The 22,307-nt window shown below is 40.7% G+C and overlaps 1 protein-coding gene across 13 annotated transcripts in view; it reads left to right on the forward strand.

Annotated features, from left to right (window-relative positions):
- ppp1r3c2a (protein phosphatase 1 regulatory subunit 3C2, duplicate a) overlaps nt 1–22,307 on the forward strand; it is a 51,229-nt gene that overhangs the window by 24,635 nt on the left and 4,287 nt on the right. For 4 of the 13 annotated variants that reach the window (XR_003986124.1, XM_030434968.1, XM_030434965.1 and 1 more), the window contains one exon: nt 3,755–4,225. The exons of the other annotated variants lie outside the window; for them this stretch is intronic. Coding sequence is in view for 3 of the 4 variants with exons in the window: in XM_030434965.1 (XP_030290825.1) it covers nt 3,755–3,884 (130 nt within the window). In the remaining variant the exon portion in view is untranslated. Of the gene's footprint in view, nt 1–3,754; nt 4,226–22,307 lie in introns of those variants that run through there. 13 annotated transcript variants of the gene reach the window in all.

A 22,307-nucleotide genomic window follows, 5' to 3' on the forward strand; every position in this document is an offset into this window, starting at 1 on the left:
AAGAATCTCACCATCGCATCATAAACCAGAATCTATTTAACAACATCAACTTTGCTCCCTCATAATATTTACCCCGAAAAATTCAGCACACACTTATTTTATCTGTAACCAATCCCCAAGGTTTTTTTTATTTTTTCAAACAAAATACGCGTCAGAGCGTTCTGAAAATTGACTCAAAGCTCAACTCTTCCAACTTCAACTCCAGCTACAAGTCTCGGGGAGCACTGCGACATACCTGAAATAAGTAGTACAAAGCCCTTTTGTGGCCCCAGAGGGGGCTGCACGTCATCTTATCAATTCTGAATTCACATTTAAGTGGCTGAGTTGCATCGTGGGTAATGCAGACACCAGCAATAGGAGGACGCATGGAATCAAAAGGGGGATATTTCTTGTTCTGCCGTATACATTTTTGATAACTCCATTTAAAACCGTCCATGATGGGTCTAACGGTGTTACGGGAGTGCGATGCGAGGCCGTACCAGTGGACTGCTTTTCAAATCCCGGTAACTCACCGGAGGCGATTTATCAGATTACACACACCATTCACAAAACGCTTCATACTGATTTTTTTTTATTTTTTTTTCTCACAAATGTAAACAGACTTCTATGATACTAGAGTATAGTAGCTGATTGGGTGATTTTCCTTTTAGACCAGAGTTGTACTGTACACCAAAGCTGCTCTCGGGTAAACACATTTATGCAATTAGAATATTAAATAGAGTTTGCTATCTCTGGCTCTTTGGGGAACACTTTTACATTTCTGGAAATATGTGTATTTGTTATTAGATAGCCACTGACCAGATAACATGGAGTGGTATTCATCTTCTCATTCTACTCATCTTTATTTCCCTTTCATGTTCTCATGTTTTTTTTAACCACATGTATCATATCATTTTGCAGCAGTGCGCAAGTTGTGCGTATGCGCTCCAGAGATCGGCTCTACAAGCGCAAAAAATTAAAAGGGCTTTTGTTCATTTTCCGGCGGCTGTGGCCCAGGGGCAGATTCACTGTCTTCTTGTTGGAAGGTTGATGGTCTGATTCCCCTGGTCTGCGTGTCCAAACGAAATAAAATCAAAAAAACACGAACTGTGTGTTAAAGCCTCTGAAGTGTTTTCTTTCATTTTCTGGAGGCGTTTCTTCTTTGGAAATCATGCGATGTAGATATGTCGGGTCTTAGTGTGGTTCCCCCATCGGCTTCAGTACACACGTCACCATCACCGTCTGGCGCCACAGCGGTTTCGGCGGCGTAATGACCCTTCCCTCTATTTTCAGGTTACTGAAAGCTACATTACTCTAGCTGGCTTCCACTTCTGTTCGTCTGCACCTCAGCTCAGCAAACACTTCACCTACGTTACCAGTTTCAATGTAGCCAGAGCGTAATGCAAAAACAACAATGAATGAATAATAACTCAACTCCACGGAAACTGAGCAAACTCCATTCGCCGAAGAAGGCCATGGGACGCAGTCGAAAGTGCAGAAAAAGCTGGTAAGACCTTGAGGTGTCAGATTACTATCTCAAACCTCTGTTCCCAGGGTGAAGACTTTTTGTGAAGACACATAGGCCAGGAAGTTAAACTTGCCTTTGCATTAGTTTTCAGCTCTTCCTTATCGGCGCATGTGTGCGTCGTCTGCGCTCAGACACAGAGGTGGTTTCAGTATGACTTTATCCTTTGATGGCAATAAGTGCAGATGTTCACAGTTAATTTGTTTGGACTGAGCGGGCACGGCGGCCGGCACAACAAAGGCTTTTTTAGAAAATAACAGTGTTATCTTATAAAAACACCATACCTCCAGGCGAGAAAAACACAGTCTGCGGCACATCATTTAATATTAGAAAAATCTTTTCACCAAGGACTGAAGTTTGCACAGGAAATGATTTCTCATTTTTAGAAGAATTTGATATAAATAAGACAACGCGTCGGTCTTTTCATATAACCCTCCCAAGTGTCAGAGCTCATGTTGCTCTTCTCTTCTCATTGTATAATCAAAAGCTTTTATACGCTTTTTTAAAAGCTTTTTAACTTTCTTTAAATCAATTAAATACTGTGCTCCTGCTCCAAGCATATATCTGCATATCCACCATTCCCCCTGAATTTTTTGAAGGGCAGACAAGAACGCAATTACAGTTTTTTTTTTCTCTCCTCATCCAAGGAATAAATTACCTGTTCATTACCAAACAAAAGGAGTCTGGATAAGACTGGAATTCACATCTGAGGTGTGATCCTCGCTTGATTAAAGTCCATTTGAGAACCCTGGGAGTGCAGAAATAATTGTGCGGGGTTTCGAGATTTTTTTTTTTTTTTTTTTAAAAGGGAAAATGATCGAGGTGATGAACCGGGGGTACAAAGAATAAAAAGGCGAGATCAAACGCCATCACAGGGAATGAGGAAGTGAAGAAGAATTTTTAATGCACTTCTGCCTACTGCGTGGCTAATCCTCTCAACCATCTCTCGCAGTTGAAAGCAGGTCGGATCTGACTCTGTCTTTTTTTTTTTTTTTTTTTTTTTTTTCGGGGGCGAAGGATGACTTACTCACTCTGACACGGAGAACAGTAACATCAGACATGTTAGTTCAACAGATTGCATTGCCGCTCAGAACATACTTGTGCCCAGCTGCTTGCCTCATTCTGCAGCACCCCGACCCTCCGACTGAGGATATGTTACAAGATTGATAGACGTGATCGCCAGCATTTTTTTTTACTTTTAAGGCAATGAAGAATCATCGCCTAATTATAGATAAACATATTTGACGCTAGATTAAAACATTGGTGTTTACTTTCATCACAGCTCTTTTTGCATGCCAACCTCTGAGTTAATACCGTGTTTAATTAACAGCGTTCACTTTCCCTCACACCGAGGACTCGGGTGATGTAAGGCTTTTCAATAATGCAGAAATCCGCTGGATCGCTACAAGACGCCAGGCACGCAATGCCTATGGGATCATGACATGCATTATAGGAAATAAGCTCTCCCAATTTTCCCTCTCCAAGGTCAACACGCCACAATTGCAAAAAAATGGGTCGAAATGAGCGATGGCGCTTGAGACTCCCTGCGTTCCTCCCTGTGCTCCTTGGGATGAGAATTCATTATTTACTTGCAAAACGCATGTCCCGCATGGGAACTCTCTTTTGTGCAATAAATACTGCATGCGCATTGTAAACTGTGCACCTATGCAGCAGTGCAGTGTGATGCTAATGCGCTGGAGACTGTGTGTTCTGCTCCAGCACCAGGGGCAATGTCTCATGCTACCTCCGCTAGCATATATGAGACGTGCTCTGGGATGCATAATTTGCATAACGAATTAACGTTTACTAAATGAATGTTTTTTTCTGCCGTGGCCCAGCCAGCCAGCCAGCACAGGAACATTTATAGGCCATCACCAATGAAAAGGAAAAAAAAAAAAAAAAAAAAAAAAAAACCTTTTTTAAACCTGCAGAATTTCCTGAGAATATAACCATGCTTGTGAGCGGCCGAGGTGCCAGACTTCGGCCCAAAGTGCAGTAAGTGCCTGGCAGAGGACCTACTCCAGTTGTTAAAGTTCTCAACAACATACATCATTTGCTGATATTCCGTCCAAGGTTACAGAAGTGCTTGCGTTTGTGGAAAAAGCATTTCATGAGGCTCTATCAGGCTGATTGAGCCGGAGCCAAAGCCACAAACACAACACACCTGTGGGCCGGAGGCCAGTGTGTGGTTGTGCTGTTCTTAATGAAGAAGGTACAGTGCAACTTTTATTGTGCTTATGTTTTGTGCAGGAACTTAATGATGCAGAATGGGAAAAGGGAGGCTATTGTGACGGCCATGACTGATGCTCCACTGCCCTCAAGTGGAGCTGCGAGAGACAGCATGGGAGTGAGCGCATGGAGAGGAGCTTTACTCCTCTGACACAAGTGAACCCTTTAACCATCAGTGATAAAGGGTTGATTCATAGTTGGTTAATAATTATTTCACTGTCAACAAACAATTAAGTGCTTCACAAACCACTTAGCTGATGTATATAATATCTATGAACATTATTTGGATGGTCATTTTAAACCTGCAACTGATGTCTTGAATAAACATTTCATTGTTTGTTAACAGTTAATTAACCATTAACTAATGTTTAACAAACTATAAATTAACCATTTGTTAATGATGGGTATTATGAAATGTTACCAGATGACACTGGATTGCATACATTTGAACTGAAACAGACATATCACATAAAGACTATGTACACATATAAACATACATGAAGTTATTTTCTTTAATCAAGCAAATTCACGACCACTTTGGTCTCGTGGACTCAATTTTGTGCAATCTACTCTTCCTCTGTAAAACCTGATCTGCCCTTCCCTGTTCTTTCAAATGTCTCCCATCATGATTCATTTGGATTTTATGGATGAAACCCGAAAAGGTTGGTAACTTTCACCTGGATTCACCTGACCGCTCCATTTCCTCCCCAGCTGTGAAAGTACACCCAATAGAAAATGCGTCTCTCCTCGCAGCTGTCGAGTAAAATGCTCCCGCAGTCTGCAAATTAGGACACATCTGTTTTTAGGGAATATCACTGACCTCTGAAAAAGCACACAAGTTCTCAAAAATGAACAACTGTTACTGTTTGACTTAGGAACACTGCGTTTAGAACGGGCAAAACATTGTTTCAGTGACCGAGAGTGTGGTATTAGGCCACAGACACACTGTCAGCTTTCAAATGGTTGCTGGGTTCTTGTTGGATTTACCATGAAAAAAAATCAGCAAATAAAGAGAGAAAACTATCAATCTTGTGAGGTGTAAGAGGGTAGCCACATGGTCCTAAGCAACATCGCAGCGATAAGCAAAAGGTCACCTCAACAGCCGACCTCGTCAAACCTTGAACCAGATGAGCAGCAGTTAGGGGCCCGCGCTGGATTTCAGTTCCCTCAGATAATAACGAGGTCACTCGGAAGGAGCAAGTGGTCACATAATCGGCAGAAATTGCAGAATTTTTTTTCTCGGACATACAGTAAGCCACCTGTCCTGACAAATCCCAGTCTGACACCCTGGTAGCAAGGTGAGGATGAGGCAGCAGCAGAGTAAATCCATGGTTCTGTCCAGGCTTGTGTCAGCCAGGAGGCAGGTGTTGTTGCTGAAAATGGTGCAAGCCGAGGAGAGATGTTTTTTTTTTTTTGTAACACATTTACATATTTTTTTTATATTACCAGTGGAGCATCATTTACATAAAACGTATGCGTTCCTTCAAGGCCAACTCCCTTTGTGACAGTTGTGTACGTACAGTAGAATAATGCACCATTGTCTCTATCTGGAACATGACAGTGGTGTCACTTCTCTTTCTCTAGGTGTCAGTCTCTGAAGTTTTTAACCAATCCTGAGACTTAGCTTCAGGCGACACCTTTGTCACGGTGTCAAGAAGGAAGTCTGCTTTTGAACCGGCGTGCCCCAACTGAAGCCAGATACACGCGCGTGTGCTCGTGTCAGGAAAAAAAGCATAATGTGACGTGAGTGGAACTGCGTACATTAACTCGAGTACTGTACTTAAACTACAACTTCAGGGTGCTTGTGCTTTACTCTGAGTATTTCAGTTGTATGCTACCACGTGTATTTGATTACTTTAGTTACTTTGCAGACTGCAGGCTGCACCAGAGCCAAAGCAGCACACATTTGAAATTATTTATTTACCTGCAGTCTGATTAAAATGATAATAATGAAAATACAAAACAATTATAACTTACTGTAAGTACATGTAATACTTCAATATGTATATGTCATATCAGATATTTGAAGAATTTTACTCAAGTACTTTTCGAAAGGGTCACTTTCACTTTGCCTTTTGAGTAATATTTTAAAATGAACGATAGATAGATAGATAGATAGATAGATAGATAGATAGATAGATAGATAGATAGATAGATAGAAACATACTGAAAAGCCACTGAATTCATGTATTGCACTGTATTAGTTTGATTGTACCACATTCAGCCATGCCCCTCACTGTGATTCTGTATGTTGGGGTAAAGGAGGTTTCCCATGCTGCTCGGGGTACATTACAACGCTACATTATACATTATACATCACACGTTAGTACACTGTTGAACCCCATGAGGATTTTAGTTCATGCAGCACACACACGCACTGTTCTACTTATGCGCTGTGTACCAGCGTATACAGGGAGTCGATGTGTCGTAGAATGCAACCAGTGCACCGATGGTTACACGCCACGGAAGCTCATTAACATATGAAAGCCTGTTTCTGAGGTGCATTAGTGTTTAATGAGCGCCTCTGCAAGTCTTACATGTATCTTATATCTTGTTTCATATCCTAACATCGTGATTATGCGCCTTACCTATAGTATCTGTGTCTTCATAGTTTAGAATTCATTATCGGTTTCAAAAGGAGAAACATCAGAGCATTTTAGTGAGAACGCAGCTGTCAAACGATCCATCAGCTTTCCCTCCTTTGTGCTCCACTGCCTTTATTTATATATGCACATCGCATTTCAATGGCTATGAATCTCTCAGCGGTGACAGCATTCTGACTTGTGTCAAAAAATATCTGGCATGACTGCCGCATGACCGATGCTTTTAGTCTAATTCAAAACCCATTTCTGCCAATACTTCAACACGGGGCTGTTTGCTCTTTTCCGTGCAAATAAAGAGCCCTTCCTGCGAGAAAGGTCACAAACAATATAAGATGATGATGTGAGAGGGTAGCCCAAGCATAGCGGCGGACTTCTTTTTTCTTTTTTCAAATTTCAGACACTGTGTGTTTGAGTTGCACAAATTGATTCAAGGCAAACACAGACAGAAGCGGTGGTGGTGTTGGGTTTTTCTGTGTGGTGTTTTAAATTTTCTGCAAACCTGTCCGTTTCAACATGCTCTTGGCATACAGTGCTGGGTCGCACTTTATTTGAGACGTAATAAGTCAAATAAGTTTGTCAAATTGGGCAAAAAACTAAAGAAAGAAATAATGAAAATAAATAACACTTATACCATACATTGAGTAAGATGTAACAAGCCAAATTTATATCAAACTAGACAAACCTAGAAATAAGTGTAAACAGAAGGTTAATAACAGGGTGATTTGTTGCTCATTACAACAGAACTGTACTGTAAACTAAAGTCAAATGACATGGTTGTAGTCCAGAGTCCTGTGGAGTTTGTAGGTAGGCTACTAGTATGTAGATAGCCACATGCTTCCTTGTCAGCACCTCAGTAGACTTTCATAGATGGTAATTTGCTTCACATATCAATCAAACTGTGCTGCAAAGTAAAGCAAAAAGAAAAAAAAACATGTTGATTTCCTACTCGTTAGACGCTTTTCACTATCAGTCAAAAGCACAGGTGTGACCGAAGAAGTTGACGATGGCTCCGTTCCATTGATTAAACCTTTTTCACGGCAGCCCTATTGACATGAAATAGAATTTAAACGCAGGTTTAATTGATGACAGTTAAGGAAGGTTCCGTTGCATTCACTGAGCGGAGACTTTCAAGGGAGCCAATGTGCACAATGGCCGCCCCCTCGACTCTGACCTGAATGGAACAGAATCTTAGCAGGTGTCCTCGCTCACGCCTGTGTTTACCCTCCTGTTTGATGTCAAAATGGCTGCCGTGGAAAAGGTCACGCTGTCACTTACACACCTGAATGGAATGCAGCCATCGTTAACGTTTCAAATTCCAACCTGTGCATTTCCTGTTTTGATGGGTCAAAAACATCCGCCGTGAAAAGGGTCTGTTGGGCCTTCTCAGAGGCTGATTAGCGACACATTACAAGAAAACTATCAAGGAAGCATGATCTTGTAAAACAATTTGGAATAGTGCATCAGGATCTATCTGGTTTCTATTTAGAATTTTAGTATGAAGTATAGCATATTTTAAGCCTATTAAGAAATATTATGCAGTTTCTAATTAGAACAGGTTTAGACATATGTATTAGGGTTTAACTGTTTTTTTTTTTAACTCTTATTCTACTATCTCTCTAACTTGATATAAAATTTGTCTCGTTACATCATATTACTTTACTTAGGGTATAACTGTGTTATTAATTGTCTGATACAGAACATATTATTTCTAGTATTTGCCTTGTTTGACACACAGTGCGGCAGATTAAGCCTTATTAGTGTCCTCTCCAATAAAGAATGACCATTGGCGTTATTATAGTGATAGATGGGCCACTGCAGCAGTCGGGGTTTGACTATGTCCCTGCATGCATCCCGGCGATAATCAAAGAGCTAGATGGGAAAAAACGACCGCATCAGATTAAGGAGGACGAGCCGCTTGACACTCTGCTCCCGCTATTACATCCTGCTGCGACTTCTCTAACTGCGGAGTGAGGCTCGAGTGTCCCAGCTGCCGCCTCGACCCATGCTGAGGACCCCTGGCAAAAGCTGGGAGCTAAACCCACAGCTGTGCTTATCTCCACTGCACTCCTTCCCTAAGCCTTGGACCGCAGCCTGCGAGGGTAAACACGGCAGCGAGGCACAACCCTGTGACGCCAGCTGCAAAAACACGTTTAATACCCCCAGATCTTGATTCCACTAATAGCTAAGAACAAGCCACTCAGCTATTGCGGTGAGGCAGCAGTGCACACCTCCCCAGTTGTAATCTTGAGTCCCCTTAGCTCACGCAGCTAAAAAATGGTGTGCTGGCATCCACCGCTTCATAGGTGTAAACCTGCCGGGCACATACCATGTGTCAGATTTTAATGATCGCCACCGAGCTTCATGTTTTTTGATAGAATCACCACACGAGATCTTTTAGATTTCCTCACCTCCAGGGAGGCAGTGATTACATCTCATGTCAGTATGATGTGGAAACCATCGCTCCAAAGGCTCCAACGCTCGCTTGACGTGTAATGCATCACAGTGAGCATTTCAGGGATGATCTGAGATTCTCTTTGTTTTTTGCGTTCAAGTGCTCGCGGGGAAACTAATCACAGAGATTGCCTTTTAAAACCTGATGTGCCACGCTTACATTAAACACTGTACATCGTGTTCATGAAGAACTGAAAAAAAAAAGCGCTCCGGAGGAAGACCAAAGAGAAGAAAAGAAAGAAAAAACAACGAAAGACATAACAAGATAAATATAATAACAACCATAATTATTTTATTTTTTTTGCTGTCATCGCTCAGGAGGAAAACAGGAGATAATTAAATGAAACAAAGCCCATTTCCAAAAGCCTGAAGGAAGAAAGCTAGCACACGCTATCGTAAGATGACAGCCGCTTCTGTGTTCTCGTCTTCAACCACATCTCGACTCCTTCAGCGTTTCTCCTTACCTGTCCACCAGGTGTCCCCAAACCCTTTCTTCTCCCATTCCTATTCCTGCCACTCCCACCTGTCCTGAGATCACCCCTGTCAACGCGCCTGTGCTTCCCCACCCATCTCCACACCTGCACCTCATTACCCTCAATCATCCATTCATATCCCAGCGCAAATCCTTTGTACCTCTGTCAGTTCATCTGCGATGCTTTGTCTGCTTTCTTCTTGCCTTGCACTTTTGTTGTCGAGCTTCTGTTTCATCCATAATTACCCTGACCTGTGACCCTGACCCTTGCCTGTCAAAAGTCTGCCTGCATGTAAGCCTTTGACTGAGATCTACTTGTCACCTACCTCTGTCTGCATTCAGGTCCGGTTCTGTGTTCCCTGAGTGTGGCAGCAGTGCGTTTGGACAAAAGAGAAGGATGTGTGCAGTAATGGAGTGCAACTTAGTACATTTACTCAAGTAGTGTTCTTAAAGGGTACACATTAAAGTGTGTTTACATGTCTTGGGGAGTACTGTTGCAGTTGTGAAAAAAAGTAGTACAAAGCCTTTTGTGGTTTCAGTGGAAGCTGCATGGAAACTGCTGAAAATACTCAGTGGCTAAACTGCATCGTGGGTAACGTAGGTTTTTGAAATGGAGGGAGAATGTGTGGAGTAGAGGCGATATCTCTGGTTCTGCAATATCAGTCGTGTTCATTTGTGCAATGCAGGCCAGTGGACTGCTTTTCAAAACCTGGCACCTACGTTACCCACAATGCAACTCAGCCACCGAGCGACATCGCTGGAGGCAATATATCAGATTCCATGCAGCTTCCTCTGGAGCCACGAAAAAGGCTTTATACTACAGTGGTACTGCAGTAGTACTCCCCAAGACCTGTAAACACACTTTAATCTGTAGAATCTGAGTTTACCTTAAAGCCAATTTTGAGCTTCTTGAATGTTTCCCGAGTACTTCCATTTTCCACCCATAAGTACATTACGTGGGGGCAAATGTAATTTTTACTCAACTACCTTTAATTTTCATTACTAGTTAGCCTACTTTAGCTTCTTTTTTTATTTAATCTAATTTAATCTGCAACTGATTCCGGTACTCAAATCATGGATATCAGATCTGGTAGTTACCAGGGCAGAAAATCATCTGTATCACCAATAGTATAATGCATCTCATACTTAGTCCTATTTTAACAAGGTATTTTTGACTTTAACTCAAGTATGACTTTTTGGGTCACCTGTGTAACTAACAGAACAAATCAATCCCATCAGTCTGTATAGGGCTACATTTGTGTGAAATGCACAGGTGGCTGATGGGACCACAGCACACAAGGCATCAGAGGCCAGACACTGATGCGTAGACGGATGCTATGAAATTCAGAGCTTTAGAAAATCACTGTGCAAGAGCCGACGCACACAGACAGGATATAGACTATCCCGCAATATCAGTCGTTTCGAAGCTGGCAGATAAGGACACATTGCAAAGTAAATTACAGAGCCACTCTTGTGATAGGATTATAAAAGTGAGAATAGCAAAGAGTACATCCAGACATAATCCATTTACTCTCAATTTATTCAAGGTAGAGATATTCAAATATCGGGAAAAAGCGGCTAGACGCTGCTCAATATCATTTAAAAAACGTTGCAGCAAGTTCACCCTTGTCAGTCAGTGAAAGCTGAAGCTTTATTTGAATTACTGTCACATGTTCTTTTTGTAGTAGACACTGAAACACTGACTTTAAAACGGACATAACATAGACATAAGAACTGGATGAACGTCACATATACATCACTTCATACAGAGATCAGAGAATGATTGTATTTAAGCAAATATAACAGGACCTCTCATAGCGATTATGCGTTCCTTTTTGCCCCACAGACATCTCAAGGAAGGCTTTAAATCAAGGCATTTTCCTCACCCTGTTACATAAACACAACACCGAGCGCTGCCTCCCTTCTCTTCCCACTGGAGGGTGCTCCTCCCTTGTCCCTTCTGGCTTCACAGTGCAGTCAGCACAAATGATGATGGAGGTCCTGTAGGGTGCTATCTTCAGTCAGCCAAGGGTGGTAATGGGGTTACACTGTGCAATTTGCTGCTCTACCCCTGCAAGCATACATCAGCCTCTCTCATCATTCTTCTTAAGAGCAGAATCCTAATCGGTCTGCCAGCAGAAATACAGTTTTGGCTTTGAAGATGTTGTCCCCCCCCCCCCCCCCCCCCCAAAAAAAAAGAAATAAAGTTTTGGCTTTGAAGATACTATTATTATAGCTATATTTATTTATTTATTTATTTTCATCTCTCCCAGAATGAACTTGAGTCTTAAGAAGTGTCTGAGGCATTTTTACATTTCAAATTAAACACTTCAAAAGTGTTTAAAGCAGCGGTTCTGACAGATTGTTTGGTGGTGTATTTAAATGGTCATCGAATGATTTAAACCACAAAGAGATCAGTCGTGCCTTTCTAGTATTTCATCATCTGTCTAGTAATTCATTAATGGAACGCTCAAGAAAGAAAGGGACTTTATAAGAAGTCTCAAAGTTGATTATTTCCACTTGTATTTATTATGTATTTCTGTTTCTCTATCTTTTTTAATAACACTTAATAATAAGTAATATGTGTCAAAGGATAATAAGTCCCTTTTATCCTAAGATGCTCATTCACATTATGTGTTAATGAAGCTTTGAAAGTGTTCGTAATAGCATCATAAATTCATCAAATCATTTGATTTTAAGACATTTATCAACAGTTATAAATAACTTGTTAACAAGACTGATTAGGAACGATAGCCTATGTCAGGGGTACTCAAATACAAATCTTGAAGGGCCACAAAGATTTTTTTCAATGACTCAAAGGTCCATGTGTTGAGGTCGATCAGGCCACATGCAATAATACTATAATATTCAAAACAAAATGTCCTTTTCATTCTAAACAACAAAATACGAACTAAAATAAAATGTAATTTCCATTTTAACATAAATTAAAATACATAGTTGAATATTTCCTCTTTTTGTTTGCCTTCAAACATTGTGTCCATCACTTCAGTCATGCATTATTTTATTTCATTGTGACATAGATGTGACAAGCATCCTGCTTGCAGCTTGATATGACGATTTCAGTGCATTTATTTGTGTTGTGCTCATCTCTGAATTTTGAGGAAATGTCTCTTCAAAATTCCTATGCTTCGTCTCATAATGCCGTTTCAAATTGGAAATCTTCATCACAGCTTCCCTTGGCATATTGTAACGCCCCTTGTGGACTGTGGCGCAATGACTCTTGGGTATTCTGTTGGTGTTGGTGTAATTATGGTTTGTGAATGTGTTGGTGAATAAGATGATATGTAAGATGGTTGTGGGTTAATTCACGTCATTTGTTCTGTGATTAAATGGAGTTGAGTTTTAACAAGGATGATAAAAATTTTGGCACCGTGAGTAAAAGGGTGTTTGCCGGGAGAAATTCCCCGTCCGTTACAATTCTTATGAAAATACATGATGAGACTTGCTAATATAATACCTGTTAAACAACGTAAGTGTGTGTTATTGCAGCACCGTCAGATCCATGGGTTTTGTCCTGGCTGGAGGATGAATGAATGCAAAGTTCCCACTTCTATGAGTGGCTGATTCTCATTGTCCACTTTGTTATAGCAGTATACTTGGAAAACGCCATTTCAATCTCTTACAACCGGCGAAATGTGAATACGCGAACTGCTCCGAAAGCGAAAGTGAAAGTTAAAAGTTGCGGTCGCAGCGGTGAGTGACCCAGCTGTATGTGTATCGTTGGCATGGAGACAAGTCCCGGTGTACACGTGCTGACCCAACCAAAACACATGACGAAGGAATAACAGTTCGGGGGCCACAAACAGGAGGCCGGCGGGCCGGATGCGGCCCGGGGGCCGCCTATTGAGGACCGCTGGCCTATGTGTTTATTATGATTGTTTATAATAGCATTACAGGCAATTGTATTGTTCTTAACCAACTCACCTGTTAACCTCTGTATATACTTTTTTTTTCTTCCCTTTATTAACATTAATACATACTTAATCATTACCAGGGACCTATGTCTTTTTGCAGTGACTGGATCCAAAGGGAGAACATTTTAATATTACATTTTTGAAATCCTTTATTGTAAACCTATTAACTGTTTTCCTAAAGAAATTTTGGGGCGTCACAGCCTTTTACAGCGCCTACAGTAGCGCATAGTAACCTCATCATCAGAATAAATGCTGGCAATGTACATTTCTGTAAACCACACACATGTTGAAACTTTACATGTCTTTATGATTCAATTTTATGTATATTTCTGGTCAGTTTTCAATTTTACATTGTTATACTTTTTGGGTTTTTTCTTGGGTTTTTGGTCTAGTTAGGTTAAAGCACAAAAAAACCTTGGTAAGGGGTTAGGGGGAAGATCATGTTTTGGTTTGAAATACCTGCTGTAGACTGTAGTTGTTGACTGTAGTGCTATGACCCTAAAGGGCCACCGTTTGAATCCTCCTGTGTAACCGGTTATGATTCATGCATGTGCAATGCATGAATGAGTGAAATAAATTGTGAAATAAAATGAATAGCGTAATTTAAATAAAATAACTCACACTAATACTTTTGATCATGTACACATGTTATTCATGTGATTATATTCCACAGGCATTAATGTTTGGGCGCATTATGGCAGGGTCACACTCACCTCTTTCTACCGCTCACTGATTTGATGGTGACTTTCTGAACTTTATTTCCATGTTTAAGAATCAGAGCATTTCACTGACATGACGAAAGACAACTATAAGGTAAATATCTTGTTTTTTGAGATCTTCTGGAAGAGCTCAAGCAGGCCAGCCAGGCACAAACGATGGAGTGTTTTTTACTGTGTTATGAGAACCCCGTAGATCCTGTGAGTCCAGGATGTTTATCCAGGAATCTTCAGTCAACCCGCCAGCTAAAATGGTCCAGTCCACTCTCCTGATCCAGAACCTCCAGACTGAACCTTCTTCAAATAAATATGTTCAGGTTGGGTTTGTTATCTGTCACTGTACATTCTCAGAGTGTGAATCCACATGGCAACAAGAGTCAAAGACACCATCAGCATTCCTCAAATGTCAACCTTCATCTTCTTCTGTTCTCTGGCACACACTGAAGATGGATGTAAACATGTGATCGGGCTGAGGGCAGGCAAACACATTACAGACCCTGTAGAATGAGGTGAGGTAACTGATATTATGTGAAAGGATGCACAGATCGGGACCAATACATGAAATTCAGGTGATAGTTATCAAATCCCATAGTGTTAAATGATGTACTCTGAGCATTGAAATGAAAGCAATGCATTTTTTAAAAAAATACATTGGAAAAATCATTGGAAATGCGTCTAATAATGAAGACAAGACAAGACTATCCGACAAGTTTTGCTGATGTTTTGACCGTTTAGGTGGAGATGTACCAGAAACCCTTTTTCTGCTGCTCCACCAAATGGTTTATTGGCAAGTTTCTAATTAACATAACGTCATATTTCAGACTTACCAAATACGGAAACAGTGTTTTTTTCCTTCATTGCTTGCGGTATGATCTGTTCTATAATACAATTTCGGGAATGCCCAAATTAATGTGGAGGTTTTGACACATGAACCTGTAATTATGCTATTACATCATCAGCTTTTCACATTCATGTCAAGACATGGAAGGCACAGTGGGTTGTCCCAGGTCATCAATCAAAACTAGCACGGGGCAGACAAGGTGAACCACACGAGGAATGACGAAAACAGACAGTCAGACGTGTTGAATCCTTGTTGTTGGTGAAACTGCAGTGAGCTCACTGGTGTTACCGGCAGGATTACCCCTTTGAGCCACTTGTTTGAGACAGTGAAGACGACATGCTACAGCAAATGATGATAGTCAGCTTAGGGCTACAGCAGAATCTCATGAGGGGGTTGTCTATGTTGTTCATTGCTATAGAAATACTATACAAAGTAACTGATGGTGAATGGCACCTGAACGCCTCGCTATCCGTCTTACAGAGGAGCTAAGTGCTAGTTCCCAGCTAAAACGAGCCAGGCTCGCTTGCTTAGCTTGATTTCGGGTCCAGTTATTTTCAAAATATTGTCGCAGGAGAGCTTATGGTATTGGTTCCCACACGTAGTCGACCTCGTAGGAGACACTTTTTCAGACTTTCAACTCTGGTTGCAAATTAGACATTAACAAAACACCATTTTAGCTGAGACATACTGCCAAGTGATCTTTGGAGCTGAAGTTAGTCTCTAAAGGTTTTCTTTAATGTCATTTAAAGGCGCAATATCTGAGATTTGGCCAGCTGTCTAATTCATACTCCAAAGAAATACGGGGCAGCATATAACCAGAGTAACTGCTGACTGCCTCTGACTTCAGCTGCTGTCAGCTATTGAGTTCAGTTAATCAAGCAGTTAGCGTTCAAACAAACTGATTCAGCCCAGACTGGGAGCTCAGGGCACCAGCAGGGTGTGTTGATTTCGATTACTATCTGACTGTCACTTCCTGAGCTACAAATTGGATACGGGTTAGCTGGTTGGCATGCTAACTTCAGTAGATGGCTTTGTACCGTGTTGCAAAGATGTCCTTGACATAATGTCAGCACTATTCTGTCTTCACATTCTGTTGAGAATTTAAGGTTTATTTTTGAATGTTTTAGGCTAGAATTCTTGCACATATTGCACCTCTACAACAATCGAAAGGATAACTGATGTGGACTCAGTGGAAGGTACGGGGAAAATTTGTCATCAAGTCTTAACAGAGTGCTGGATTCCCCTAAATCCTCATCTCTGAATAATTTTATTCAAGCATGCTTCTGTGTGTTTTCTTTTCGTTTCTCTTTACATGCAGGTCATTCATATCTATAACCAGAGCTGCCACTTTCTTTCTCCTTCCTTCTTTCATTCTTTTTTTCTTAAGCATACACTACCAGTCAAAAGTTTGGACACACCTTCTCATTTAATGTTTTTTCTTTATTTTCATGACTATTTACATTCTAGATTCTCACTGAAGGCATCAAACGGTGAATGAACACATATGGAATTATGTAGTAAGCAAAAAAGTGTGAAATAACTCAAAACATGTTTTATAATGTAGATTCTTCAAAAGAGCCCATATAGCACACTTACGGCATTCTCTCGATGAGCTTCATGAGGTAGTCACCTGAAATGGTTTTCCAACAGTCTTGAAGGAGTTCCCAGAGATGCTGAGCACTTGTTGGCCCTTTTACCTTCACTCTGCGGTCCATCTCATCCCAAACCATCTCCATTGGGTTTAGGTCAGGTGATTGTGGAGGCGCAGCACTCATAACTGTCCTTTTTGGTCAAATAGCCCTTACACAGCCTGGAGGTGTGTTTGTGGTCATTGTCCTGTGGAAAAAATAAATGATAGTCCAACTAAACACAAACCAGATGGGATGACATGTCGCGGCAGGATGCTGTGGTAGCCATGCTGGTTCAGTGTGCCTTCAGTTTTGAATAAAACCCCAACAGTGTCACCAGCTAAGCACCCCCACATCATCATACCTCCTCCTCCATGCTTCACAGTGGGAACCATGCATGTAGAGACCATTCTTTCACCTTTCCTGCGTCGCACAAAAAGATGCCGGGTGGAACCAAAGATCTCAAATTTGGACTCATCAGACCAGAGCACAGATTTCCACTGGTCTAATGTCCATCCCTTGTGTTTCTTGGCCCAAACAAACCTCTTCTGCTTGTTGCTTTTCCTTAATAGTGTTTTTTTAGCAGCTATTTGACCATCAAGGCCTGATTCACGCGGTCTCCTTTAAACAGTTGATGTAGAGATGTGTCTGCTACTAGAACTCTGTGTGGCATTCATTTAAACTGAGGTGCTGTTAACTTGCGATTTCTGAGGCTGGTGACTTGGATGAACTTATCCTCAGCAGCAGAGGTGACTCTTGGTCTTCCTGTCCTGGGGCGGTCCTCATGCGAGCCAGTTTCGTCATAGCCCTTGATGGTCTTGCGACTGCACTTGGGGACACATTCAAAGTTTTTGCAATTTTCCGGACTGACTGACCTTCAGTTCTTAAAGTAATGATGGTCTGTCGTTTCTCTTTACTTAGCTGATGGTTCTTGCCGTAATATGAATTCTAACAGCTGTCAAATAGGGCTGTCAGCTGTATACCAACCTGACTTCTGCACAGCACAACTGATGGTCCCAACGCCATCAAGAAGGCAAGAAATTCCACAAATGAACCCTGACAAGATACACCTGTGAAGTGAAAACCATTTCAGGTGACTACATCATGAAGCTCATTGAGAGAAGGCCAAGGGTTTGCAGCGCTGTCAACAAAGCAAAGGGTGGCTACTTTCAGGAATCTAAAATATGAAACATATTTAGAGTTATTTCACACTTTTTTGTTTACTACTTAATTCCATATGTGTTCATTCACCATTTTGATGCCTTCAGTAAGAATCTACAATGTAAATAGTCATGAAAATAAAGAAAAAACATTAAATGATAAGGTGTGTCCAAACTTTTGACTGGTAGTGTATGCTTAAGAAAAACAGAAAGAAAGAAGGAAAGAGAAAGAAAGTGGCAGCTCTGGTAAATAGATATGAATGACCTGTTACTGCATGTAAAGAGAAATGAAAAGCAAACACACAGAAGCATGCTTGAATAAAAGTATTCAAAGATGAGGATTTAGGGGAATCCAGTACTCTGTTAAAAGGCTTGATGACAAATTTTGATTCCTTCAGTGAGAATCTACAATGGAAATAGTCATGAAAATAAAGAAAAACCATTGAATGAGGAGGTGTGTCTAAACTTTTGACTGGTAGTGTACCCACCAGTGCAGCTAATTAGCCCCACTTAAATCTTTGTATAAGCAACTTTTTTTTTTTGTCTTGGAATAACCCTGATGTCTTTCAGTGCAAGCAAATATGTCTCTTAATTGATTTTGTCACAAGTAGAAACAGCTATCCTCACATGGCTCCCTGTCTTTTTAGAACAAACAGCTCAGCCAACATGTACTCCTACTGTCTTACATAGACATTGGAGGCAATTAGTGACAGGAGCTGTATTAAATAGTGAGAGAGACGGTACTTTACTGTATTTGTGCTTACAGAACTATTGATCAGTGGTGGAAATCTCTTTGAATCCATTTGAGTCCACATGAATGACATATGTCAGCAGAATTGGCTGGTTACACAGACAGACCTTAAATGGACAGACGCCATCTCAGTGAACATCTGCACACTGAAGACACCAGTCATCGTGATTTTTGCCAACACTTCCTCGCTGACTTTAAGGGGGATGGGAGCTATTTTATTTTGTGCTTTACCGACTGATGAGTAATGTGTGAGTAAACTACAGTCAGTAAGGAAGATAAGATAAGAGGAAATAAGACAAGATGTCACATGTGCCTTGAAGCCCGCATACTACGGATGAATGAATACTGAGTATGTGCCCAGCACTGTGGTTCTCTGTTCTTTGGTGTTGGATTAGAAAAAAAAAGAGATGTGTTAGTGGCTAGTTTGCTTCATTCAAAAAAGAATGTACTACACAACTCTTTTAAATGCTGAAATGACAAAATCATGTAACCACAAGTAAACTAGCCGTCACAATCATACCTCGTTCTGAAAAGGCTACCAGGCCTTACTGTGGTTTATTAGAGGCCTGCAACAGCCACAGTAAGTGCATTGTATTATTGTATATGTCAGTGGATTTGATTTATTGATTGCTCTCAGGATGTTATTTACCATTGACATGTTCTACAAATATAACAAAAATGCTTCTGGTATAAGTTACCATTCCTTGCTTTAATGTGATGCAAGGCTACAGTGTGAAATATTTAATTTAAGGAGATCGAGAGATTGACGCCCACAGAGACATTCTGAAGCTAATTGATTCTTCACACATTTTTTAATTAAAAACGATCAGCATTTTAATACATTTTCTCAAGCTGCTTTGCACGCATGTATTACTTGCATTTAGGAGGTGTTTCAAAAAAGAAATCCCATTTGTGCTCTTGTGACACAAACCTACCCTGATTAAACTGGTCAGTTATCAACCATAACATAAACAAGAAAACTAATCATTTTACCTTCTAGGCTTTTGTGGCTTCATCATGCTGGAGTAGAAAAAAAACTGTTCACAGCCAATGCTGAGGTTACAGTTCAAATATGTGTTGCTCCAATATGATCTGATCTGACAAAGTGAAATGAGCCATGCAGTTGAAGCTCTTTGTGGAGGCAAAGCTTATGTTGGTGGTTTGGCTCAAGTTTCTCATTGCTCTAAGTCAACCAGTTTTAACTGCGGTGAAAAGGGTGAAACAACATGACCCCAAAACATTTAATAAACTGACATGAATGCTGTACTTTAACATTTCCAGCATATTTTGTGTGTGGTACGATCAATTAGCACTGCCTACATCTCATCATGTTTTTTCCCTTTAACAACTTTGCAGTGAGGACAATCTTTTTTGAACATACGGTAAACCCATAAACTTAGAAATCTACATTTTTACATTAGATCTGTGGAATGAATTAACAATACAAACCCCCTGAGAGCGAGTAGTGAGACTAAACAATGGCCAAAAAGGAGAAACCATCATGTTCACAAACAATCACAGACATAGCAACCTGCCTCTGTTGTTGCCTATTGCTATTTATTTTCGCATCATCTATGCATCATCGCAAGCTGGTTGGCATGGTCTACCTCTAGAGTTGCTTAAGACAGACTGATAATCAGAGGCTGAAGAAAGATATGGTGACGGCATGGGAAGATATGTGATTGTGTACGGCCTTACTCATTGTTTTACTATTCGGGCTCACCCCACACGTGAAAGTCTGCATGCAGGGCATATTGGATTGTCATCATCCCAGTACAGACTGTATAAAGAAGACATGCTCTGCTTAAGGCTTACATGGAAAAAGATGCACGTAAAATATATGTATTTCTAATTGTAGACACGTCCAGTTGCCTACGATAAGCAGTAATAGAACTATGACCTGGATGACTGAGAACCTTGATCATCATTTCTAGCTGTCATTTTAACATCTTGGCTAGAGTATATCGATAGGGGACAAATAATACGGAAAGAAGAAAAGATAATGTCTAAAGCAGCATTTCCTCCTTAAACAGCAGGTGTGCTAACCTGATTACATATAAAATGGAGTACTTAAGCCAAGAACTGGCAGAGCCCCGGTGTGACAGTGGAACCTCACACCTCTAAGTCGTTATTTAATTACGTATGATTGTTTGAGCTTGTCATGAATGAGCCAGTTTACGTAACCAAACCTGTGCCAGCACCCAGATCTTCTGTGTCAGTTGGACGGTGAACTTCATACAATATGCAAACACTCGTGTGTTTTGTACTTGGTGCCTGGGGTAGCATGGTAAAGATTCCAAGACTGCTCATTGCCTGAACCCATTTTTTAACCATTTAGGTCAAGGCAATAATTTATTCACGTAATCGTGACAGAATTTATCTAACAATGTTTTTTTCCATTAAGAGGAGAGCCTACTACAGGGACCAGACATTCCCCTCATGAACGAGAGCCGAGTTCTTTTTAGAAATGTTCACTTTGTTAAAGTAAAACTAACAATGGACCTGAAGAAAACACCTTTATATTAGTATTTGCTATACATGCATACAACATACTGCAATATATCACAGGGTCTGTGATGTTAATTTGTGATACGTCACGTAGCACTATTCAAAAACCATACAAAAAAACAAGGTTATGATGTCTTATGATTAGTTGCATGATAAGAAATTCCTTAAAGAAATTCTAAACTCTGTGGAAAATGCTGGATGATTTTCTTTTTGGTGTACTATGTTTATGTTAAGTATATTCAATCTGTTTCAAGTAATGTGTTAAAGCAGGGTGTATGCAGGAAGTTAAATTCATTACACAATTTTGCACAACTTAACAGTCTTAGTTTGTGATTACCCCTTGGACAACAGAGCGGTACGTCTCAGAGAGCAGACAGACAAGTATGTCTCACCATTATTTAAAGAGACAAGCCTTAGTCATGGTTTAAACGCCTTGTCCTCAAGCCGTTTGTCTGAGAACTTTCTCCATTAGCTAGGCAGTTTGACTGACGATTGATGTCATAAATTGATGTCATTGTTTTACTATTCGGGCTCACCCAACAGGTGAAAGTCTGCATGCAGGGCACATTGGATTGTCGGCATCCAAGCAAATACAGTCTACATACATAGTATGCAGTCTTCATGACTCTTAGTTGTGAATAAACTTGCTCTACTTAAGGCTTCTAGAAAGGCCTAAAAGACTCATTTAAATAGGTCGATTGCCAGTGACAGCCAATACCAAGACCAGCAACAGGTGTTACAATGTTACGTAGCTTAACTACGTTGGTAAGTTAAAATCAATCACTGCTGACTTTTGCTTTCACACGAACGGCAGTCTCCTAGGTGAAAAGTCCTGTGCGTGTTCAACCCAACCATCCGTCTAGACCTCCTCCTCAATATACAGACTTGTCACTCTTAATACCACTTCCCCTGACTTTCTCCGTTAGTCTCCGTTAGTACTATGGGTTATGTTGTGCCCATGGCACACAAGATGGGACAGTGAAAGCAAGGTTTATAGGGAACAAATCTAAACGTTGATGGTGTCATATTGCTATTTGCATTGTATTGTGCAGTCGACATCAACTTCATAGTGATAAGTTAGAGCACAAAACGTGTATATCGCCAGTTTCACATACCAGCTATGGTATATGGATTGGTGATTTGCACAAGTTATTCTAGAAGAAGTCTTTATGATTACATCACGAGTTCTCAGACCACAACATGATTGTTCAATGTGTGGCTCAAAGAAAACATCATCATTCTTCAGGCATGTCATAAAATCCCCAGTTTATGTCATCAAACCTGTGCATTGCCAATAGTTTCTGTGTCAGTTGGGTGGTGGACTTTATCCAGTGTTAAAACAATGGGGTATTGTGTCATTGTTACACAGGGCAGCATTGTGAAAACTGAAGGAATGGTCTTGGCCTAAAGCTGTTTTCACCAATAAAAGTGCCAAATCACAACAGAAGTTATCTAACTTTTTAATTAGAGTAGGCCTTCAGAGATGCAACATACCTCCATGAGCAAGCG

The sequence above is a fragment of the Sparus aurata genome, chromosome 12 (assembly GCF_900880675.1).
Source record: "Sparus aurata chromosome 12, fSpaAur1.1, whole genome shotgun sequence".
Classification (NCBI taxonomy): Eukaryota; Metazoa; Chordata; class Actinopteri; order Spariformes; family Sparidae; genus Sparus; species Sparus aurata.